This window comes from Strigops habroptila, chromosome 8 (genome assembly GCF_004027225.2).
Source record: "Strigops habroptila isolate Jane chromosome 8, bStrHab1.2.pri, whole genome shotgun sequence".
NCBI lineage: Eukaryota > Metazoa > Chordata > Aves > Psittaciformes > Psittacidae > Strigops > Strigops habroptila.
In genome coordinates this window covers 61733816-61758165 of record NC_044284.2, presented here as the reverse complement: position 1 = coordinate 61758165, position 24350 = coordinate 61733816, and the positions used below count along the sequence as shown (strand labels likewise).

General features: G+C 51.2%; 2 protein-coding genes across 5 annotated transcripts in view; one reads left to right on the top strand and one right to left on the bottom strand.

The window, feature by feature from the left end:
- The first annotated feature begins 9400 nt into the window (after positions 1–9400).
- On the top strand, positions 9401–19943 carry SLC35D1 (solute carrier family 35 member D1). Its single transcript, XM_030495733.2, has 12 exons — positions 9401–9580; positions 10316–10349; positions 10443–10529; positions 10797–10864; positions 11253–11324; positions 12401–12469; positions 12764–12866; positions 13774–13866; positions 15832–15899; positions 16168–16246; positions 17044–17126; positions 17758–19943. Exons 1-12 carry the CDS (start codon positions 9402–9404, stop codon positions 17864–17866), a joined length of 1044 nt encoding a protein of 347 aa, XP_030351593.1. The 5' UTR covers position 9401; the 3' UTR covers positions 17867–19943.
- Positions 19944–20522: 579 nt separating this feature from the next.
- The window catches only part of MIER1 (MIER1 transcriptional regulator), a 39206-nt gene continuing 35378 nt past the window's right edge, over positions 20523–24350 (bottom strand). For all 4 annotated transcript variants that reach the window (XM_030494472.1, XM_030494473.1, XM_030494470.2 and 1 more), the window contains one exon: positions 20523–23750. In XM_030494472.1, the coding sequence (XP_030350332.1) occupies positions 23425–23750 (326 nt within the window). In that variant the 3' untranslated portion in view covers positions 20523–23424. The remainder of the gene's footprint in view (positions 23751–24350) is intronic.

Sequence of the window (24350 nt, the reverse complement as noted above, 5' to 3'; positions counted from 1 at the left end):
CCACTGGCTGCACCCTCTGCACACCCTGTAGCTCAGAAAGGCTCAAACCAGCTCAAACGCATTGCTGCAATGTGCTGTGGCATGATGCAATGCTAATAGCACTGAGCACACAAAGTCCATCCTGCAGAATCAAACCCATGGTTTAACATGTGGTTTGCAAGCAGGAGACCAGGAGGACGTAAGCTTTAGGAAGTGTAACTAGGGCATGGGTGCCAGCAGCAGAGCAGCCCTGGTGTCACCCGTGTCTGTGGGTGACCTCAGTGCCATGTGCCGGCTCTGATTGTTACTGCGCTCCCTCCTGGTCCTGTCTCCATCCCATGTGCTCCCTCCCCGGTGTCTCCATCCCATGGGGAATTACCTGCGCAGGTGGAGGGTGTACTGGGTGGGGAGATAGGTTGTCTGCCCCGTGTCCCATGCACACACCATGTGCCCCGCGTGCTCCTGGATGGTGCAGGTCAGGTTGCTGGGGGGATCCGGAGGGTCTGTGGAGGCAAAGTCAGGCAAAGAGTGTGGAAACCCCCGAGTGGTGCTGCACTTCCTCAGTGCTGGCAGCTTAACAAGAAACCTCCAGTCCTGTGGCCAGCTCTGGGGCAACAGCACAAGAGGGGACGTGGAGCTGCTGGAGCGAGGCCAGAGGAGGCCCCGGAGCTGCTGCGAGGGCTGGAGCAGCTCTGCTCTGGAGCCAGGCTGAGAGAGCTGGGCTGGGGCAGCCTGGAGAAGAGAAGGCTCCTGAAGGGGAGACCTTAAAGCAGCTCCAGGGCCTAAAGGGGCTCCAGGAAACCTGGAGAGGGGCTTTGGACAAGGGCCTGTAGGGACAGGCCAAGGGGAATGGCTTTAACCTGCCAGAGGGGAGATTGAGATGAGCTCTGAGGCAGAAGCTCTTCCCTGTGAGGGTGCTGAGGCGCTGGCACAGGGTGCTCAGAGAAGCTGTGGCTGCCCCATCCCTGGCAGTGTTCAAGGCCAGGTTGGACACAGGGGCTTGGAGCAACCTGCTCTAGTGGAAGGTGTCCCTGCCGGTGGCAGGGGATTGGAACTGGATGAGCTTTAAGCTCCCTTCCAAAACAGACCATTCCATGGTTCTGTGGATTCCCACAGCCATGGGGGTACTCACAGCCGGCCAGGATGTCGGTGCCACACACAAGCTGGTCCATGTTGGTGTTGGGGCAGCGGGCGAAGCAGGTCACGCTCCCGAAGGGCATCCGGAACTCCTGCAGCTGGAGCTGGACAGCGCTGCTGTTGAGGGGGGACGGGGTGCCCTCAGTGTGGCTGTAGTTGAAGAAGATGCTGAAATGGGCCCAGGGGCAGCCGAGGGTGGAGAGGCAGTTGATGGAGATGTTGGTGCCCATCCGCACCGGCGGCGTGGGCTCGATCCAGACTTGTCCTGAGCACCTGATGTTGGCAACCCCTGCACCAACACCCACCGGGTCAGGGCGGCTCCGGGTGGGAGCAAGGGATGCTGATGGGCTGCTTTGCTGGGATGCAGGTAGTAGCAGGGTCTGTCCCTTTGCTCCCCCCAGGATGGGGATAAACCCCTTTGCCTTCAGCACAACCCAGCACCCCCTGACTCCTCCCCTCTGCTCGCCGACACCTCGTTTCACCAATGTTGGGTTCTGCTCTAACGTTCAAGTGACTGCAGGGAAATAACCCGTTGTCTTGAGATCTCTGATCCCCCGAGATTAGGGCAGCAGCCCCCGTGCTGCTCCTCGCTATCAGATGAGAGCTCTGCACTGTATCCGGCTCCTTTTGCCTTCCTGGAACCAGTGTGGTCTGGCTCTACGTGTGCAGAGGCAGGACCATGCTGCAGCTGGATGTGACCCCGCTCTAAGGATGCGAGCAGGACGGAAAGGGTGCAATCGGAGCCTCCTGCAATGCTAACAAAGCACTCCCCCTAAAATCCATAGCCATAGCCTTATACTTTTCCTTCTCCCACTCCAATTCCCATGGCAGACCATGGTGTTTGGTTAGTGGTCAGTGACGGTGATGGCACTTACCTCCACACAGGCAGCAGAGCAGGACATGCAGTGCCAAAGCCTCGCTGGATCCCCCCATGGCCTGGGCTGTGGTCACTGCCCATGCGTGGCATAGTCTGGAGGGAGGAAAGGTGGGAGCTGTCACACCAGCAGCACCTCTGCCCAGTGCAGCCAGGTTTGCCCTCACCCTGGGATGCACAGGGGCATCCCGGAGGTGGGAATGGGGATGCGTGGCAAAGATTTCCTTGGGGTTTTGGGGTCGGGCAAGGTTGTGCTTGCAGCAGCAGTGTGGGAGAATGAGCCTGTGGGCACACAGGAATTGAGAACCTAGTGTCCAGCCCTGGTGAGCAGCCCCAAGGCCACTTTCCCTGAGCTTCCACCTCTAGTGACGTTCCTCTTAGTTTTCCTGTCTGTGAAATTTCTCCAGTCCTTCACTTCTACTTACATAGAAGTACATTCCTGCAGGGTTTGGTAATCCTGGGCAGAGAGAAGGATGCAGGGAAGTATCATGGAACCAACCAGCTTGGAGAAGACCTGTAAGATGATCAAGTCCAGCCATTCCCCAGCACTGCCAAGGCCACCACTAACCCACGGCACTGAGGCCTCGGCTACACGGGGTGTGAACACTTGCAGGGACGGTGACTCCAGCCCTGCCCTGGGCAGCCTGTTCCAATGCCTGAGCACCCTCTGGGGAAGGAATTGTTCCTCAGCTCCATTTAAACCTCCCCTGGGGCAGCTTGAGGCCGTTTCCTCTTGTCCCATCCCTTGTTCCTTGGGAGCAGAGACCAGCCCCCTCCTGGCTCCATCCTCCTGTCAGGCAGTTGCAGAGAGCGATAAGGTCCCCCCTGAGCCTTCTCTTCTCCAGACTAAACCCCCCAGGTCCCTCAGCCGTTCCTCATCACACTTATTAGTATTGATGTCTGATGGTGGGGTAGAGATGGGGGAGCCAGACTCCTCTCGGCGGCGCCCAGGGACAGGACAGGAGGCAATGGCCTCACATTGAAAACATGGAATTCCAGTTAAACGCAAGAAAAACAGTTGAAGGGTGACCACACAAGGGGCCGGCTGCCCGGAGGGGTTGTCTTGCAGTCTGCACCCTGGAGATGCTCAGACCTGACCAGACACAGCTTCATGGGACAGAACCTTTCCCTGTTTCCATAACATCTTTCGCACCTCCTTGGTATGGCAGGTCCTGCCCCAGCCGAGCCACGGGTCTTTCCAGAACCCCAGGCAAGGAATTCCCCTCTTTCCCAAGGACCACGCTTGCATCCCACATTCTGCCTGAATTTTTCCCTGCTCCCTTTGCCTTCCTCCCCAGCCTCTTTAGATTCACCCCAACAAGGTGAAACCCCCTCAAAGGGGAAGCCCAGCCCCATGGGGCTCAGGGGTACAGGGTATAGGGATTGATGGCTTTGCAGCAGCCAAGGGCACAGACCAGTGGGGTGCAAGGAAACAGCTCCTGGAGCTGAAACTGGGGCAAAGCCTTCCACAGTGCTTCCACAGTTTTATTTTTAAGCCAGCAATAACTAAAATCACAGAATCATAGAACGGTTTGTGTTGGAAAGGACCTTAAAGCTCATTCAGTTCCAACCCCCTGCCATGGGCAGGGGCACCTTCCACTAGAGATATAGACTAGAAATAACTACAAATATACACCAGACCTTGAGATACACACTAGAAATAGCCCCATACAAAATCTGATGTTATAAACAGCAAGTTTTCCCTTGAGGGACACACTGAACCAGAGTCAAACCAGCTGCAAAGGCTTCAAAATGCTCTTATTCAACCCAAACCAGGCTCCTAACGACAGTGAGAGCTTTTGCATTTCTCTGCTGTGTGAGCTGACCCCATTTGGTTTAAAGGCTGTTCAAGTATTCATGAGTGAGTCAAATTTCAAGCGCTTTCCTATTACCTGACCCACTAAAAGAACTCGAAGGGCCTCCCAGTCGCCTGCAAAGCTTAGAAAGTTAGAACAAATGGGGGGAAACAGCATCAAACCCGACCTTGTGCTGTATGAAAAGAGCTGAAAATACGGTAAATGTGCCCCGCTGCCAGCTCTAGGACAGGATTGCAGGCTCTGCCTCCCCTGGGATCGCTCACATGTGTGTTTCTATTCCAGTTTATAGGCATGTGCAAGCTCCAAAGACAGGTGGAAAGAGACCGTTCCCCTTGTTAAGAGATAATAGTCTGTTCTTGTCTCTATTAAAGTCTCCTTGTACGTTTTGTGCTGAAGAAATGCAAAATGCAGAAGGAAAGAGCTGTCCCACTTGTGCAAGTGCAAACCATGTGAAACCTTCATTGGCAGTGTGGGTTGGAAGCAACCAACACATAGAAGCAGCAGCTAAGACACACAAAGCAGGGTCTTTAGGCTTTAAATCCAGGTGGGAGCAGGCTGGAAGCTGGGAAGAGCAGGGAGGGGGGTTCTTACCTTGCCAGAGCTCAGGACGTGCCACCGGGCCCCTCTGCCTGTGGCTGGGGCTGCCGAGCACTGCGAGAAGCATCAGCAAGTGCGAGTGAGCCTGACCTAGATAGAAAAGCTGAGAGTTTCCAGTGTGAGTCAGTCCATGGGAAAACCCAGCATCCCCTAAAGGAAGAGCCTCAGGGGGAGGGCTGCCTCTTTACTCTTTCAATGTTCAGAGAATCTGGAGTCACCCCAGCAAAGTGAAGTCCATCCCAAATGGATTTTAGGATGGAGTCGCAGTGTGTGTGGTGGTAGGAGCTAAGTGGAAGGGTTTTGTGGAGCCCCATCAGTAAAAGAATGTTTCTGCTAATCCCAGGAGCCTACAGTGAAAAACTCCTGAAGGACTGAGGTTGTTTTCACCAGCACTTAGTGCCACCCCACCTGCTTGTGCTGGTCCTAAGGGGATGCCGATGGACCACGGGCCCCCCGCTCCCAAACCAGCCCCGCTGCAGAGCCTGTGGCTTCCTCTTTCATGTCGGTTGAAGAGTTAACCTCAGTAACAGTGTTAACCTCATTAGAGTGCTGCAACCACAGGAAATACCACACTGCTCACCCGCCTCTGCCCTCAGAGGAGGAAACATCAGGGAGCATAATTCCCCCTCCCTGGGCAAGGCAGACCCCTCCTCTGCCAGCAAACGTGAGCTGCTCTGGTGTTGAATGATCCATGGGGGTCTTATTGTCGTGAAAGCAAAGGGTGGTGAAGGCAAGAGAATTAGTCTGCTATCATCATAGCAGTGAAGCCTCACCGTGTGCTGAAACCATAATGTGGAGTTATAGTAACATCTATAACCCATCTTTATGTATAGTTGTACACACCCTGAGCCCAATGGGGAGGGTTTTGGTGGGAATTTTAGTTTTAGCACATTATGGATGCGTTTAATGCCTTTTGTAATGAAAGAGTTTGTATTAATCTATCAAAAAGCAGTTTTAGGAGGCAGAGGGGTTGGGCTTTGCTGTGGTCTGGGGGTCCTGGCATGGGGGGGACTGAGCCAAGGAGGACACCAGGGGAATCCCAGCCCCACTGCTGGGGCTGGGGAAGAAACCCTTTAGGGCACATATCTGGGGCCAGGGCTGCACATCTGGGCCTGGAGCAGCACTGCAAGCACGTGCATGTCTGGAAGCCAGGTTATGTCATCTGGATCTGGGGCGGCACTGCGGGGCTGCACATCTGGAGCTGGGATGGCTCCAAGGGTGAGTACATCTGGCTCAGATAGCACACCTGGAGCCAGGGCAGCAATGTGGGTGCAGACATCTGGAGCCAGGATGTCCCATCTGGAGCTGGCATGGCCTGTTTAGAGCTGGCACAGCACATCTGCAGTGTGCCTCCAGCCATGGTGCATCGCGGATGCTCCCCAGCATCCATCCAGCCTCAGCCCTTTTCCAGGATGTATGTCGCAACCCCCTTGAGCTGCTGGTTCCCCTATGTCTCAGACCATCACCAGTCTTTCTGGTGCTGGTTAAACTCGTGTCTCCTCATCACTTCCTGAGTGGCCACAGTGAGCTGCAGCTCCGAACCAGTGCAGCCAGCCCTTGGGCAGGAGGGGAGCAGCAGGAATGCTCATGCCTTTTCCCATGGCATTCATTCTCTTTCCCATTCTCAGAAATCCCAGTTGCTTTGGCCTTCCTCTGAGGCAGGTTACACAGGGGGAAGCCTCGCCTTTCCAAACCCCATTGTGCATCTTGTTCTCTTTGGGGCTCCTTCTGATTTCCTCAGGTCTTCCTCACAGCATGATGTCAGGCTGAGAGAGCTGGGCTGGGGCAGCCTGGAGAGGAGAAGGCTCCTGAAGGGGAGACCTTAGAGCAGCTCCAGTGCCTGAAGGGGCTCCAGGAAACCTGGAGAGGGGCTTTGGACAAGGGCCTGTAGGGACAGGCCAAGGGGAATGGCTTTAACCTGCCAGAGGGGAGACTGAGATGAGCTCTGAGGCAGAAGCTCTTCCCTGTGAGGGTGCTGAGGCGCTGGCACAGTGATTCTGTGATTCTACATCCAGAGGTGGGAATACCTCAACAGCATTTTCTGCCATGGAGAGTGCCTCCAGAGGCTGGCATGGCACGGCAAAGCATGGCAGGCTTCTCCCAGCATGCCCCAGGATGTTGCCTTCACCACTCGATGCGTGTTTCCCTTGGGATCCAGGATGTTCCCAGCCTGTTTTCAGCTGCTTATCCCCATGGCACGCTCACCATGCTCGGGCTGGGGTCAGTCACCCCTTTCCCTGCCACCCCCCGATCCTCAGACTTCCTCAGCCACACCAAGTGCTTGCACCCCTTCATCACCCATGTGCTGGGGGTCACCCAAGCAGCGAAGAACATGGGCAGGAGAACGTGGGGCCTCTGCTCTGATCAGCTGCACAACCGCCTCTGCAGCCGATTACATCTCACAGACACTTCCTCACTGCCAGCACAGACCTGCCTGGTCCTGGCCCCTGCACCAGCACCGGATCCACCACCTCCGTGCCCACAGACCTTCCCTCTGCCTCATCCCTGGCTCTGGAACCCCTTTTCTCCACCCCCCCCCACCATGGGATGTGCACACCACCCCGGAGTCATGGCCAGTTTGGCACTGGGGAGAACCCTCTGGCTGAGCCGGTGTCCAAATGAGATTAAGATTAAGCAGGATTAATGGAACATTTGTGATGTGTGGTGGGCTTGCCGCTGGCTGGGCACTCTGAAATTACTGCGCTTAGTTTAGCAGGAAGGAAAGGTCAGGCCAGAGCAGGATTTGCTGCCAAAGCGAACACTTTTGTCATAGCCAGTGCTGTGCTTGGCACGGGGGACATGGGTTTGGCCATCACAAGCACTGGGCACCCTTCTCACCATGTCTGCATCATTACAGCTGCATCTTCTGCTGCCAACCAAACCCATTCACTCAGAGGGTCCAAATGTTTGACCCTAAAAGCAATGTGACACTTTGTGCTGTGGCTGCTGCTGGGGGATGAGGGTGCTGCACCCACAGGGGTTCCCCATGTGCCCGCAGCTCTGTCAATCACTGCAGGGTCACCAGTGCTGCCGATGGGGATGGATGTGCCAGGCGGGAATGGGTGCCGCTTGCGTCAATCCCTTGGTGCTTGAGCCTGGGCAGGATTAGCTTTCTCTCTGCTGCTGGAGGAGTAAATATTTCCAGGCCCAAGCCCACACTGCAGCTTGATAAGGATGGACAGGACTTAGTGCAGGAATGAGGAAGGTGATGCCAATGAGAGAGCTTTTGAGTGTGGTTTTTGGCCAGGCTAAAAGGGCATCCTCAGTATGGGAAAGTTGCTCCTGGGGTTTAAAGTTGGTCTGTCTTTGCTGCAGCCTCCTGCTCCCCTTTGCTGGGAGTGGGGTGGCAGCAGAGGCATGGAATAAGAAAGGAAAGTTTGCCAGGAAAAGGAAAACAAAGTTTGGGCAGAGGATTTGATTTCACCCCGCAGTGGGAGGGAGGGCGAGCGTGCCGGGGCAAGCAGCAGCTCGTGCCACAGGGTGATGATGCCCCATTTGATGCTGGAGGGTTGGTTGTGCTTAGGCAGGTTCAGACGGGCAGGGAGATAATTGGGAATATAAAGATCTCCAAAAGGGGATGTTTCCTCTGCCAACACTGCTATGGCCAACGGCAACAAATACCCGCAGCCGCTTTACCTCCAAAGTGCTGCAGCTGCTGAGCTGGGCCCATCCGTCCTTAGTTCATAGAGTAGAGACTGGTTTGTGTTGGAAAGGACCTTAAAGCTCACCCAGTTCCAACCCCTGCCACGGGCAGGGACACCTTCCACTAGAGCAGGTTGCTCCAAGCCCCTGTGTCCAACCTGGCCTTGAACACTGCCAGGGATGGGGCAGCCACAGCTTCTCTGGGCACCCTGTGCCAGCGCCTCAGCACCCTCACAGGGAAGAGCTTCTGCCTCAGAGCTCATCTCGGTCTCCCCTCTGGCAGCTTAAAGCCATTCCCGCTCCCAGCAGAGCCCTCCCCGCGCCGTTGTCTCTGATGTAACCTGCAGGGTGGTGCTGGTTTCCCTCCAAGCTGCCTTGTTTCGGGATTTTTCCGCTTGGCGGAGCACAGCCCGAAGCAAGATTTAATCTCTGAAAGGGAAAGGCCGGTGCCAAACGTGCAGGGTCACCCAAGGGCGACACCCTGCATGGAGCTGGGTGGCTCAGAGCCAGCGCGGGTCGGCACCCGGCAGAGCGGGGTGGCCCTAGTGCGTGTCACTTGCAGTACCCGCCCCGTGCAGTGCCCCCCAGTGCTGCCCCCCGCACCCCAGGCCCCTGTGCAATGCTTTGCTCCTCCAGCCCCAGACCCTCGTCCAATGCCCCCCCCCCTTCTTCCGATACCCCCGCGCACCAGGTCCCTGCGCTATGCCCCCCCCGTGCAATGCCCCCTGTGCAGTACCCCCTTCGTAAAACGCCCTCCTGGGGCCCACATGCAATGTTGTGCCCCCTCCAGCCCAGACCCCCATGCAATGCCCCCCACACTAGACCCCTGTCCTATGTCCCCCCATGCATTAACCTCTACCCCAAACCCCTGCGCAATGCTTTGCTCCTTCAGCCCTAGATCCCCGTGCAATGCTGCCCCCAATTCGCGTGATACCCCTGCGCACCCTGTGCTATGCCCCCCCCGTGTAATGCCCCCTGTGCAGTACCCCCCTCATAAAACGCCCCCCCGAGGCCCGCACGCAATTTGTGCCCCCCCAGCCCAGAACCCCGTGCAATGCCCCCCACGCTAGATCCCTATGTCCCCCCATGCATTAACCTCAACCCCAGACCCCCGCGCAATGCCCCCCACGCTAGATCCCTATGTCCCCCCATGCATTAACCTCAACCCCAGACCCCCGCGCAATGCCCCCCACGCTAGACCCCCGTGCGATGTCCCCCCATGCATTAACCCCAGCCCCCCCCACAGCACCCCGCAGCACAGACCCCGGGTAAGGCCCGCCCCGCTCCCCGCCCCGCTCCCCGCCCCTGGCCGCTCGCGGTGCCCGCCCCTGTCCCCGCCCCGCGGCCCCGCAGCCATGCAGCCGCGCAGACGCCCGGTGTCCGGTGCCGAGGGGGGCGCCCCCGCGGGAGCCCCCGCGCGCGGCGATGCGGAGCGGCGCATGGCGCGGTGCGCGCGGCTGCTGTCCGCGGCCTTCTACGGCCTCAGCTCCTGCCTCATCGTCGTGGTCAACAAGAGCGTCCTCACCACGTACCGGTACGGACCCAGCGCGGCCTGTGCCCGGGGCGGGGCCGCAACAACACCCCCCCCCCCCCCCCCCCCGCTCCGCCCCGGGGCTCCGCATCCCGCTCCCGCATCCCCGGGTACCGCTTCTAACCCGCCCCGGGGTACCCCCCGTTCTCGTGGCGGCGCTGGGCGCGGCGGGGTTGGGGGTGATGCTCTCGCCGTCCCCATTGCGCGGGGGGGTGCGGGGCTGATGGGCGTCCTCCCTGTATGGGTTCCCCCCACCAGTGTAGGTGCTCCCCGTCCTTCCCGCATCCTAATATAGGTGACCCCTTCCTTCCTTTCCTCCCCAACGTAAGCGCCCCCCTTCCTTACCCCCCTAATGTAGGTGCCCCCTTCCCTCTTCCCTGCGCTCTAATGTGGGTGCCCCCCTTCATTCCTTTCACCCCCAGTGTAGGTGTCCCTCTTTCTTCCTTCCGCCTTGCCTTGTGTAAGTGCTCCTCTTCCTTCCTCCCCCCCTCAAAGTATGTTCCCCTGTCCTTATTCCCCCCTAATGTAGGTGCCTCCCTTACTTTCCCTTCCGAATGTAGGTGCTCCCTCAATATAGGTGCACCCTTCCCCACCCTAATATAGGCGTCTGTCTCGCCCCGATGTGGGGCTCCCCCCCCCAATATAGATGCTTCCCTTCCCTCCCCCGATGTGGGGTACCCCCCAGATGCAGGTACCCCCCGATGTGGGTGCCCCCTGATGTGTGTTCTCTGCCCACAGGTTCCCCTCCTCTCTGTGCGTGGGGCTGGGCCAGGTGAGTGGGGTCCCTCCCCTGTGTTTCCCCGCAGCCCCAATCCCCCCATGCAGGGGGTGCCGTGGGGCTGACTCCCCCCCCGCTCTGTTGCAGATGGTGGCCACGGTGGCGGTGCTCTGGGCGGGCAAGGCGCTGCGGGTGGTCAAGTTCCCTGACCTCGACAGGCACATCCCCCGGCGGGTAAGGCCCTGCCGGCGCCCCGAGGCCGCGGTGATGGTCTCAGCCCCTCGCCCTGCCCTGGGCTCCACCGGGGTGTTTGGCAGTGGGATGCTCGGTCTCCTTGTCCCGGGAGCCTGTGGCTGTGGAGCTGGGATACGCGTGTGTGTGTGAATGCTTCTATTGTGTGTGGGGGGAATAATATATATTGGTAAAATAGGGGTGCTGCTGGGGAGCTCCCAGCTTCCTCCCTCACTCACGCTGTGTGTTATCCCTCTTACGATATTCTAGACGTTTCCTCTACCTCTCCTGTATTTTGGGAACCAGATCACAGGACTGTTCAGCACAAAGAAGCTCAAGTATGGATGGCTTTTCTCTATGCAGGGGGTATAAAACGGGGTGTCTGGGGGGGGCTGGTGTTCGTGAGGAGCTGCTGCTGGGCACTGAGGCTTTGCAGGGGTGAGGGTGACCTGAGCACGAGCCGCTCAGGGCGATGTGATTCCTTCTCTGTTCACATTAAAAGAAGCCACGTGCGTGTTTCCATGTGCTTTACCCCAGCCAGAGACAGTGGGTTGCCCCTGGGTGAGGATTTGGGGCTGTCCCCAGGGTCCCCCACACTGGCAAGAGCCGATATAAGCTATATCCTTTGGGGTGTGGGGGTAACACTATTTCCGTATGGAAGCTGGAGGGTTTCCAGTGGCTCTGTGCTCCGGAGCTGCATTTTGCTGACCCTTCTTCCTCTTGCAGCCTGCCCATGTTCACTGTCCTGCGCCGGTTTTCCATCCTATTTACAATGTTTGCCGAAGGATTCTTACTCAAGTGAGTGTTCCCAGCCCCGTCCCTTGGTGCCGGGTAGAGTTCCCAAAGCCTGAAGGTGCTGGGGTGACATGTGGTGTGTGAGTGAGCTCTTGTGTGTTGGGAGACCCGTGTGGTCAAGGGGTTTGGTGCTGAGCCGGGGTTTGGGAATGAGGGTGGGAGGAGGAAGCGGATGCAGGGAGCTGCAGTGTGTTACGTGGTGTGTTACTTGCCTTGATCTGCTCAGCCCTTCGGTGTGCCTGGGGGGAGCGGGGTGAGATGAGGTGCTGTGCAGGGAGGGATGGATGCGATCCGGCTGTGCAGGGTGGATGTGGAAGCAGAGGCTGCTGTGTCCATCCACCCCACCTCATGGCTCTCTTCTGCCCCGTGCCCAGCTGAGCCCTTCTCTGCAGCGCTCCCGAAGTGCTGCTCCCTGGACACTTGCTGGAGCGGGGCCAGAGAAGGGCACCGGAGCTGGTGCAGGGCCTGGAGCACAAGTGTGATGAGGAACGGCTGAGGGACCTGGGGGGTTTAGTCTGGAGAAGAGAAGGCTCAGGGGGGACCTTCTCGCTCTCTGCAACTGCCTGACAGGAGGATGGAGCCAGGAGGGGGCTGGTCTCTGCTCCCAAGGAACAAGGGATGGGACAAGAGGAAACGGCCTCAAGCTGCCCCAGGGGAGGTTTAGATGGAGCTGAGGAACAATTCCTTCCCCAAAGGGTGCTCAGGCATTGGAACAGGCTGCCCAGGGCAGGACTGGAGTCACCGTCCCTGCAAGTGTTCACACCCCGTGTAGCCGAGGCCTCAGTGCCATGGGTTAGTGGTGGCCTTGGCAGTGCTGGGGAATGGTTGGACTTGATCTTAATGTTCTTTTCCAGCCGAGTTGACTGTATAAACTTGCACCTCCTTGATGCCAAGTTGTGTTTGTTTTTAAATCACAGAGATAATTGTCTAAAAATGTCTTGTTTTTACTTGCTGCTCTCGCACAGGTTGCTTTGATTTGCTTGGGGTTTTCTCCCAATCTGTACATGCTGGGAGGAAAAGCTTCTCCCTGCTGCTCTCACAAGACTTCAGTGGAGGTTTATGCTGCCTTTCTCTTTCAGGAAGAAGTTCTCTTGGGGTATTCAGATGACAGTGTTTGCCATGATCATCGGCGCCTTCGTAGCTGCCAGGTGAGCTCCCGATTTGCTGTTCCCTTTCTTGGGGCTCTGAAGGGTCCCAGCCAGCAAAGCCAAGGGGAATCCAGCACCACGGTGTGCCCCAAGAATAGACAGAGTGAATGCTGACTCTTTTTATCCCTCAGACATGCTCTCTAGTAGGAAAGAATGTTTCACCGACCCAAATCCCAGCCCTTCCTCCTGTGATTAACTTTTTCTGACAACTTGCTGGCTAAACAGAAGGTGGAAGGAATCTTGCAAGTGCAGCTTAAAACTTTAACTTCATTTTTTTTCCCTCTCCTTTCCCAGTGCTGACTTGGCATTTGATCTGGAAGGATATATTTTTATCCTTATTAATGATGCCTTAACAGCTGCAAACGGGGCCTATGTGAAACAGAAGCTGGATTCAAAGGTAGGCTGACCTTTGGTGCTGGGCACTGCATCGTTGCTGCTTGGTTCAGCAGCAACGTGCATCTGAGAGAGTTACCCCGACCCTCTCCCAACATCTCCTGCCCAGAAGGTTTGGCAATACCTCTCAGTGCTGCCAATGGCACCAGTCAGAGCCACGTCCCTGTGCTGGTTACGATCGCAGCCCCTTGTGACAGCAAAGAAATGGCATTTTGATTGATGGGGACCATAAAGGCTGTTGCAAGCTTGTTACCTGAGCCTGGTTTTTATATATATATATTAAAAAAATATAAAAATATAAATATACATAATATATATTTATATATAATATATGTGTAATGTAATAAAGGTAATAATGTAATATATATAATATATTTTTATATATATAAATATATATTTTATATACACACAGACAGCTATATTAATATATATATGTTAAAATATATAAAATTATAAATCTGCATTTGTGTAGAGAATTATGGAATTAATCAGAATTGTTTGGGTTGGAAGGGACCTTAATGCTCATGTAGTTCCAACCCCCCTGCCCCGAGTATGTATATGTATATATGTGTGTGTGTATATATATATTTATTAATATAGAAATATATATATACATATATATAGATATATGTATATGTGTATCTATGTAGTCAGATATATATAAAACACATATCTATATAGATAGATATTTGTATATCTATACAGATAGATATATACATATCTATATAGATGTATATAGTTATACAGATATCTATTTAGATAGATCTATATAAAACCACCCTCCAACTCTTCTGTCTCTGAGAATCCCCTGTGGATTTAGCTCACAAACCCCGTCTTCAGCAGCACTATGAATAAGGTTTTATGTTTCTGTTTGGAACCAACTTAAACACACAGATGTTTCTTGTTTCTAGGAGCTGGGGAAATACGGTCTGCTCTATTACAATGCACTGTTTATGATCCTGCCCACCTTGACCATTGCCTACTTCACTGGAGATGCGCAGAAGGTAGGATTCCTGCCCCCCAAAAACTATCAATCAATCATCTTTATTGGCACAAGAATTTAGGGGCAAAATGGGTTGCTGAGAAGAATGTTTTACTGTTCCTTATAATGTGCTTTGCTGTAATGTAACCTTCTTAGGAAAAATGAGAGAGACTCAACATGAGAAGCTATGAAGTAGTTTATTAGCCCCAGTTTGCAAATAGGAACTACTCAGTGTCTGAGGGAAGAGGTTAGGGCAAAGAATGGGAGAGTAACAACCCCAAAACCACATAAGCAGAAAGTAACTCAGTCTTACATGGACATTAATTCCACAAAGTTGCTCCATTCAAGCACTTCTGTAATGTTTGAATGGGGAAGTGGGAGAGCAATAAGTGAAACAATAATATTTAGAACAAAGAAGTTGAGTATTTTTAGGATGAATGAGCTTCTTCAAACTCCTTTATGCCCTTCCCTCTTGCTGGGACAGTTTTGATGCTCTAGGGGTCAGTTTGCTAGTGCTGCCCCATCTGGGCACGATCTGATTTACATGTGCTTACATATATGTGACATTTATATTGTAGTATAATAATATTAATGTTTTCATATTATTATTGATAGTAATAATTATTATGAATAATTATTGCCTTAGCTTACGTGCAGCCATACTCAGTTGTCTCTCCTGAACAAAGGCACTCCCTTTTCACTCCTGCATGGGTGGGCATCCCTCTCCATGGCTGGGAAAGGCTGATCAATGTCAAAGGCTGCAGGTGTTGCCCACCCAGGCCCCTGTGGGTCCTGGTGTCCCCACAGACACCCCTGCGTCTCATGAGGAGCTTAAAGCCCTGATGATGAACTGCTGTAAGAAGCCACTAAGATAATGAGCTGTGATTAGCGAGGAGAGGTGATTGCAGGGGGTGAAGGGAGCTCAGACCTTGCCCTACATAACGGATGACTCTGCCGGAGGGGAGACTGAGATGAGCTCTGAGGCAGAAGCTCTTCCCTGTGAGGGTGCTGAGGCGCTGGCACAGGGTGCCCAGAGAAGCTGTGGCTGCCCCATCCCTGGCAGTGTTCAAGGCCAGGTTGGACACAGGGGCTTGGAGCAACCTCCTCTAGTGGAAGGTGTCCCTGCCTGTGACAGGGGGCTGGAACTGGATGGCCTTCAGGTCCTTCCAACCCAAACCAGGCTGTGATTCTATGATAAAGTGCTCATTTATAAGCAGGAGCTGGCGAACGAGGAGCAAAACGTTGCTCTGTGCTGCACTGTGCAGCCTCTGTTCAGCCCGTGGAGAAATCTCCTTTATTTTGGGGTTTTTTTCCTCCCCTGAATAAACTCCTCTCTCCTTGGCCGAGCTCCTGGCAGCCAGAGGCAGACAAAGATGCGCTTGTTGGGGCTGCTGCCAGGAAACCACGTTTGCAGCCTGATGAAAACCCCCCTTGTGAAGGACGTGCAGCCGGACGTGTCCCGGGGCAGAGCCGGGCTGGGGGCTGCGTCGTGGGGGGGCCACGCTGGGGAGAGGGGGGGTTTGCATGGGGAAACCTCCCCCATCCACGTGTTAACTCTCGTAGTTCATTAACAAGCATCAAAGACAATGATTCTTATGTGAGAGGCAGAAATGGGGGTGCTGATGGTGGCAAGTAAAAGATGATAACTCCTGGGGGTTCCATCCCCCTGAGCCTGCTCTGCTCCAGGCTGAGCAGCCCCATCTTGATGAGCTTTAAGGTCCCTTCCAACCCAAACCAGTGTGTGATTCTATGATACTGTGGTTTGTAATGTAAGTGTGAAATCCTCCTTCATAGGAGGTGCAAAAGAGCTCCTGGATCTGGGGGTGATGCTCATGTGGACAGTCCCAGGACATCACCCTGAGCCATGTTACGGTTGGTTTTTTCCTGCTGTGACGTGAAAGCCAACGTCAGGGGGTTGTTTCTTGTCTTGCTGTGAATTACTGCATTTCGTTTTCCTCCTCTAAGGCTCGGGGTGTGTTTCTTGCAGGCAATGGAGTACCAGGGCTGGGCAGACATGTTCTTCATTGTGCAGTTTATGCTGTCGTGTGTAATGGGGTAAGGACACACACTGCTGGGGTGGTGGGTGCTGCCATTTGCTGCTCTGAGCCATTCTGGGTTAAAGAAATGATAATAAATCCTTAGTCCTGATGGGGACACCATTTCTGAGAGCTGTGGCAGATGGAAATAATTTCCTACCCTGCTTCAGTGCAGGTTTAGCCCAAAAAAGCAGTGGTATAAATACCACTGCAGAAAAGAGGGGGTGGGATGGGTGGTGATGCACAAAGCACGTCCTGAAAGCTGATGTTGGCTCTTCCTCCTGCAGGTTTATTTTGATGTACTCCACGGTTCTTTGCACTCAGTATAATTCTGCTCTTACAACTACAATAGTTGGCTGCATTAAGGTAAGTGGCTTTCCCTGCTCCTTGTCCACCAAGAGCAGCCTTGGGGCATCCACAGCATCCCTGCATCCGCTCCCACTTAGCATCCACATGGTGCATTCACACTGTGCATCCTTTGGCTCTGCCTACACAGGCACAGGGGCTCTGGGACTTTTCCCATGTGCTGCACAGAGAGCAGGACAGATCCAATGGGATTTTTTTTTTAATGTATTAATTTCTTTGCTGCTGTCTGGAGTAGAGCAATATTCTGTGCATGATTGCATGGCAAGGAGCTGTGTGTCGCGCTGACTGCGGCTGGTGCGTTCAGCTTCCCCAGGGTTAATGATGTGGAAAACACCCAGAAACAGCCACAATCCCTGTGATCCTCTGAGTCATTCTGGCCCAACAAGCCCATTGCACAAATAGATGGGTGCTCCTGGGTGTTATTCTGGGTTCTAGTGCCCAGCAGCGGGTGGCTGAGGCTGGTCTGGAGTGGAGCCTCTGTTCTCTGCCCAGAGAAGCTGTGGCTGCCCCATCCCTGGCAGTGTCCAAGGCCAGGTTGGACACAGGGGCTTGGAGCAACCTGCTCTAGTGGAAGGTGTCCCTGCCCGTGGCAGGGGTTGGAACTGGATGAGCTTTAAGCTCCCTTCAACCCGAACCATTCCATGATTTTGTGAATCCAGCCTTGTCAGCACTTGCATGTTCCATGCTTCTTGCACCAGGGGGTCACATTTCCATAGTGGTTAATGCACTGAGCATACGCTTGTCTCGGGCTGTACAGAAACTTGTGCTCTTGCTCCTCAAATCTTGTTCCTTTGCAGAATATTTTAGTAACCTATATTGGGATGTTTTTTGGAGGAGACTATATTTTTACATGGATGAACTTCATTGGTCTAAATATCAGGTAAGAACATCTTTGTTCATAGTTTTTATTTATGATTTTAGGTGAAAACTGCTGTCAAACTGGAATGGTTTGGCAGGCTCTAGGCTTCTTCCAAAGAAATCCCTATGGAATTGGTATCTATGCTGTAGCAGAGGAACCGGCATGGTTTCAAGCCATGTCTTGCAGCCTGGTATGAGCCCAGCACCACTCGGTCCCTGCTCCCAGCTCGGGCCGGAGGAGTTCCTGGATGGATTTGGGTTGTTTTAAAGCCTGAAGAACACATGAGCATATTTTAGCAGCAAACTGAAGCTGTTCTCGGCATTGCAGATGGGAATCATATAATTAAGGCAGCAAAAGAAGCATTCTTTGGTTTATTTCAGCTGGTGTTTTAGCACAGCTTTTGGGAAAGTTGCCTTTCTATGTTGTGAAAAGACTCCTTGTCCTTCAGCAGGATCCCTTCAGCAGGTCCAGTACTAGGTGAAGGACTTGGGCTGGCAACGTTTGGGCAGGAATTAAACCCAATACCTGGTCTTAGGAAGCAAATGGAGGATTTTCTTGCCAGTTGATGCTTGCAGGAGATCCTTGACGATGGGTATGCCCATGGTGTTGACCATGGTCTCCGTCTCATGTTGTCCCCACCCCTGTTTTGCAGTATTGCTGGAAGCCTTGTGTATTCCTACATCACTTTCATGGAGGAGCAAATGAGCAAGGAGTCTGAAGCTGGCAGCAAGATGGATATTAAAGGAAAAAGCTCTGTGTGACCAGGCAGAGGCTTTTTTTAGGAAGGAATCTATTTCTGTTCAGCTGATCACAGGCAGAATGTGGGAAGGAATCCAGGCGTCTGCCATGGAGTAACAGTGATGCTCTTAATTTGCACAATCTCGATGGCTGCCTTTACAAATCATTGGGAAGATAACTGACTGCATGGTGAAGAAGACATCTAATTCAGACTGATCATGAGGAATTAATGGGGTTCTAATCACGCTGAGATTTGGCAGAAGTGATTGGCACAAGCAGCATGTGTTTGAATCGTGGAGGACTGTGTTGGCTCCGAGAGCTGTACCCTGAGCATCCTCGACCACATCCCATCTCGGTGCAGCCACCACTGGGGTGGATGCTGGGGCTGCTGGGGTGGCTTTTATGAGGCTCAGGGACATTCCCAACAAGAAGGTTTTTATCTCCCACCAGTGAGCTTGGCAGGGCCACAGCCTTCCTCAACCCACCCCAGGGTCAGAAACTTTGGATTTGGGAAAGCTGCTGGCTGTGCTGGGGCAGGGACCCTCACAGGGTGCTTTGGATCAAGTGAGGAGAAGATGCAGGTCCTCAGTCCAGCAAATCCACTGCTCCTGCCATCCCCTTCCCACCCAGAAGAATCTAAAAGAGGCCCAAGGAATTCAGTCCTAGAATCCCAGACTAGTTTGTGTTGGAAGGGACCTTAAAGCTCATCTAGCTCCAAGCCTCTGCCACGGGCAGGGACACCTTCCCCTAGAGCCTTGAACACTGCCAGGGATGGGGCAGCCACAGCTTCTCTGGGCACCCTGTGCCAGCGCCTCAGCACCCTCACAGGGAAGAGCTTCTGCCTCAGAGCTCATCTCAATCTCCCCTCTGGCAGGTTAAAGCCATTCCCCTTGTCCTGTCCCTACAGGCCCTTGTCCAAAGCCCCTCTCCAGGTTTCCTGGAGCCCCTTTAGGCACTGGAGCTGCTCTAAGGTCTCCCCTTCAGGAGCCTTCTCTTCTCCAGGCTGCCCCAGCCCAGCTCTCTCAGCCTGGCTCCAGAGCAGAGCTGCTCCAGCCCTCGCAGCAGCTCCGGGGCCTCCTCTGAACTTGTCTTGTTTTGACAAGTCGATGGGAGCTGCCTGGGGCTGGGGTTGGGTGGTTGGTCCCTGCAGCACTGAGCACCAGCACTTCTGCCTTGGCCAAGCCCCATCCTGCAGGTCACAGGGGTTTTGATATTAAGTTGTTTTTGGTTTGTGACCCATTAGAAGAATGGGGTTTTTAATACGTTGGGCAGTGTTAACTGATTTTTAAAGGTTGTTTTACACAGCACTTCTTTCTAGGTCTCTCCTTGGATTGTCTTTTGGTTTAAAAAGAATTGTTTATAACTTTGGTTAAAAACCACCATTTTGGTAAAACTATGTATTTATGAATTATTTTGTATACACTGCTTTGGTAACCAGGAAAACAGCTTCTACAGACACTAGAATTTGTTTCTGGAAGGTATTTCCTAAAAACTTCACTGCTGTTGGGCAAAGCTGCATCTATGGGAGTGCTTAACATTGAAGTTTTGTATGTGATGGGGAATTTCTGTAGCAGTGCTGCAAAAGGCTCATGTGCTGGTGTGAGTCTGCTGCTGCCTGCTCCAAAAATCCCACTTCACCTGCAAATCCCTTCCATTTTTGCCACATTTGCTTGTCATTTGGCTGTGCTGAGGCGGTTGCAGTCAGGATGTCCATTCTGTCAAAGGCTTTGATGGGTTTTTGGGTTAGTTTTTGAATCTACTGGTTAGATTTGTTTGTCCAAATGGTAAGATATTTTTTTAAAGCTTATTTTGTTTGTAACCAGGCACCCTTCAGTGCCAGGCTATGGATGGTATTACATACACTGGGAAAGCAAACAGAGTTCCTACCACGCTATTTTCTATGCTGTTAGTCAACTAAAATTGTTTTCTACATAGAATCTATTTACAAAATGACCATTTTAGTGATTAAAAGGGTGACCTTTTGATTCAAATGTATGGCAGGCTTTGTATGTCAGTCGGTAATGAGAGCAAAAAAGAAGTTTATGTGCCTATGTATTTTTGTACTAGCTTCAAATAAACCAACGTCCTTCCTTCCTCCTACCCTGCTGCTCCTGCCTTCTGCCAGGAGCTGCCTGTGCTTCCCTGGAGCAGCAAGAAAAGTCTGGAGATGGTGACAATAACAGGGATGCAGCAGGTTTGTTGTCCCTTGTGTGTATGGGTGGAGGGAGTGGGGGGGGTGAGGGAGGTCTCTTGGGTTTTCAGCTTTGACTCAGATGTTAAAATTAACTAAGTAACAACCCACAATGAACTAAGTCATAACCCACAGCTCACCCATTGCTGCCTTTCCTCGGTGCCAGCACCAACCTTCCTCTCTTCTCTGCCTTCCTTTATGTGATGCTGCCTTTATGAAAGCCCACAGGTCTCTGGGCTGCCCCTCCAGCCACTCAGCTACCACCAGTGCTGGGCTGCTGCTGCCCTGGGCCAGTGCTGGGCAAGATGGGTTCAGGAGCAACCTTGAGAGAAAGAAACAGTTCAAAGTTTAACCAGAAAAGGGTATTTTGTTTCTGTGGTTCTCACCACGCTGCTACAAATGGGTGGGTTCTTCACCTCCTCCCTAAGCAGAAATCCTCTATCCGGTGCTTTGAGCAAAAAACCTCAGGAATTCTTTCTGCAGACAAGTTATGTTTAAAAAATAGTTTAATAAGCTTTTTCAGAATTGCAGACAGAGGGAGGGGAGGTAGGAGAAGGGAATTACTAACAGTGCAAAATTACTATGTGTGGAAAATGTATAAAACTAACTCGTAAGTTTTGTGTGTGTGGTTGGTTGGTTTTATAATATCCCATTTAATCCTTTAGGAAGCCCAGCAAAGAGACTGACTCTGTTGAGCTGGGCTCTCTGTTCAGGCTGCAGTCTTAAAGCACTTCATCATGACAGCACTTCAAAACACACCCAACTCGTGATGCGAGGCTTCAGTGCAGTTTGGAAACAAGGCTCCAAGCTCCAAGCTGCACCGAAGGTTTTGCAAATGAAATCAGAGTTACTTTAGTTCTAGGCTTTTAAATAGCTTTAGTAGTGCAATGACTTATCAAGTTATAGTGGCTGCAGTTTGAAGAACATGAACAAAGTCTTGTATAGAACACCAGCATAAACAAAATGTAAATCAGAATTAAATATTCTTAAAGTCTAGCTGAGCATTACAGAGCTGCTGATTATGGAATGTCAGGTCTCTCCTATGTGACACCAAAAGAAAGGTAAGAAAGATAAAACAAAGCAACATTCCTGAAAATATACACAGTGCTGTATTTCACACACAAGCCTGAGACAATTGACTTACTTAGAAACTTTCCTATAAGGTTTTGGAAGCAAACAAAACTGCATCAGAATAAAACTGAAAATAGGACTCTAGCTGCAAAAGACTCTTGGAAGCACTGCACCACCTTCAGTCTGAAACCGTCTTGAGACCATCTTTGATCCAAGGCTGTGATGCTTTGGGTTTGATGAACCAGATTGGGAAGTTAACTAAAGCAAGCACTTCATTACTTGATTAATGCAGGCTGTAGTTAGCAAACCTCTCTGCTGTGCCTCTCCATGTGAATTGCGGGCTAGTTCTAGGCAGATGTCACCTTCCACACGTCAGCTGGCGCAGTCAGAATGGATCATTCACAGCACTTCTGGGAACAGCAGGTTAACAGCTCCTGTAACTCATCACGGTGATGGAACCAGGCCGGATCCAGAGGATTTGGCTCATTAATGACCATAAAGTCCAAGTACACGTAGTTGAAGAAGAAAAGAAACCAAACAAAACCTTTAGCAGTGGGTTTAGGGTAAGAAATCAGTTTCAAACCATAGGACCATACAAAGACTCATACATGTGAAGTGAAAATAACCCATTCAAAATGGCCAGCACGCCCGTAAGCCACAGGAGGAGGAGGACACAAGATGATAAATTATACAAATGAACAATTTTTCCTATTTTTTTTTTTTAATATTGTAGATGTGGCTTTAAAAAAATAACAATAAACCAAAACACTGGTATTAAAAACTCTTCTTATTTCATGGATGTCAACCCTACATGAAAAACTCTCAAATTCTGCTAGTGGGATGGTGAGCATCACCCCCTCCACATACATTATAAAGAGTTCTCCTTTCTCCCACTTTAAGCTTAAAATCCACACCTACTCTCATTTATTACATGTAAAGCTCTATATGCTGAGTGTATCTTCTGTGCCAAATACGTGTTTGTGATGTTCCTGCTCCCACTGAAACACCCATCCACACAAGGCCCACTGGTTGTCAGACATTCCAGCCCAGGTTCCTGCCTGCGTGTCCGTTCCCAAGCTGTACAGCCAGAATCACTTCCCACTTCCCTACCCTTCCTGTGCTCAGTGAAATGGGGAAGATGACAGATAAATAGCCTGCAAATAAAGCAGAGGATGAGCTAACACCTGATCTTGGTGAAGCATTTGGCTGAGGTGAAATGTATCTGCGTTCAAAAAGAAAAGAGACCATGGCTAAGGGAAGCGAGGGACTTTGTGCAATGCAAGCATCATGCTTAACACATCTTTAGCATCACTATTTGCCATATAAAGTAAGAAAAATCATAGTTTTCAAAATCAAATGACATGTAACCATTCTTGATGTCAAGTGTTGACTGTTCTCTGAGAAGAAAATAACATGATGGTGCTAAAAAGCATCTTTTAAGTCGATTGGTTTGGTTTAGGGGTTTTTTTTGTCTTTTTTTTTCCTAGAAAAGACTTCAGCAAAATAAAAGGAAGCTGACATTAGACTCAGGATATCAATTCTCTCATAAAAGTTTACCAACTGTACAAGTTAAGAAAATTATACAAGCTTTTGTTTTAAGAAAGGACAGTTCAATCAAGACATAAGTACTGTAAAAATCTTTCAAAGGCTACAAAGGAATCTGGAAAAATACAGAATGTATTTCTTTAGCCCAGATAAAGAATATGGAAAGACATCATTGATGTCAACAATTTTACATAGACAAACCTGACCTGGTTTATTTATTTACCTTTAAAACTTCTATATATAAAAATAGTTGTGCTCATAACTTTCAGGATTCATAAGGGTTCCTTAACAACAGGATGGCGCTTTCCCCTCGCTAGCATGAGTGGAAGTCTCGGTGCCTGCTCTGATGCGTGTGTCTTCTATTTCATTTTAACCTCCTGCAAGGTTTGAACCAGCTCCCTGCTTCAAATAGGATGCTTTGTTCACTTGTACAATGCTTAAGTGGTGTATTACACACAGAAGTTTCTTTAAATGGATTAGGCTGGGAGTATTTTTGTAGAAACTCACTGATTTGTTTCACTGATGTTTTTAAGAGCCTTATTGTTGTTCCCAGAACTGCAGTTGCCAGCTCTGAGAAACAGAATATTCTCCTACTGCTCTTCAGCACTGAATAAATCCCCAAATAACCAGATCTTAAGAGCCAACTAGAAGGTATAAGGAAAAAAAATCTCAGCAGATTGTTTTAGGGAACTGGATTTTGTAAGGTAACCCATCAACCCTGAAAATTTTAGACACCCAAAATTTACTCCAAGGAATAAAATCAGCTCCTAGCACTCAGTCATCCAAAGTTTCTAGTTCTTCAAGCTTCCCGTGTGAATTTGATTCTTGGAAGAACTCTGAAGAACCTGGGCTCTCTTTGCCATTGCTGTTAATTCTTCTTCTTTTCAGAGGTCTTTCATTTTTTTCTTCAAAATCATTCTCGTTTCTTGAAGCTGAATGAGCAAGTTTTGGGTCAATGGAAAGGTTCTCAGTCTCATACCCATTTGTATCCAGATCCGTGTGAGGTGTTTTCTTCCCGCTGGTAGGTCCATTTACATGTAATCCTTCGGTTTTTGCTTCATCTTTGTTTGGTATCTCACCTGGGCCATTAGCAGACACCCCTGTGTTACAGAGACACAGTGTAAGACACAGAATAGAAACGTCAGCAGTAACAGAACAAAATGTGACAGGTCAAGAAAACAGAAGTCTAACTAGTCCCATTGAACTAAAAAAGCCAATATTGTTCTCCATATCCTTCTGTGTGATAGATGAGTGATTTATCTGCATACAAATGCCAGACTTATCACATCAGAGTTTATGGAAGCCTTTACAAGCAACACAGCCAAGAAAATGTCCTGGAATCCCCTAACTGTACAAGCTGCAGGGGGACTGTCCTCACCTTTCTGTAGCTTCCACTTGATTTTCATAACCTGATTCAACCCCAAGCTCCTCCCTCTTCCTGCTACTGTTTTCACCAGCTCCTTTGGAACGGCTGACCCTTGCTTTCGAGGTTTTCTTCCCACATGAGTGATCATGTCCTGGCTCTTTTCCCATTCCTAACTGCCCTTCAATGCCCCACGCCTGGTAAGAACAGCCAATGGTGTTCCTGCGACACGCAATGGAGTAGCACTAGTGCTATACAATAGCCCAGTTCCCATGTCAGTCCTGCACTAAATGCTAAATGCAAACGTGTAGCTGTTTTAGAAACATTTTAAACTTAA

What these genes read in the sequence shown, in the direction of transcription:
- SLC35D1 (XM_030495733.2), top strand. Translation starts at nt 9,402, where the DNA reads ATGCAGCCGCGCAGACGCCCGGTGTCCGGTGCCGAGGGGGGCGCCCCC. An exon ending in TGTGCGTGGGGCTGGGCCAG is followed by an intron (nt 10,350 to 10,442) that starts GTGAGTGGGGTC and finishes GCTCTGTTGCAG; the next exon opens with ATGGTGGCCACGGTGGCGGT. An exon ending in CAATAGTTGGCTGCATTAAG is followed by an intron (nt 16,247 to 17,043) that starts GTAAGTGGCTTT and finishes GTTCCTTTGCAG; the next exon opens with AATATTTTAGTAACCTATAT.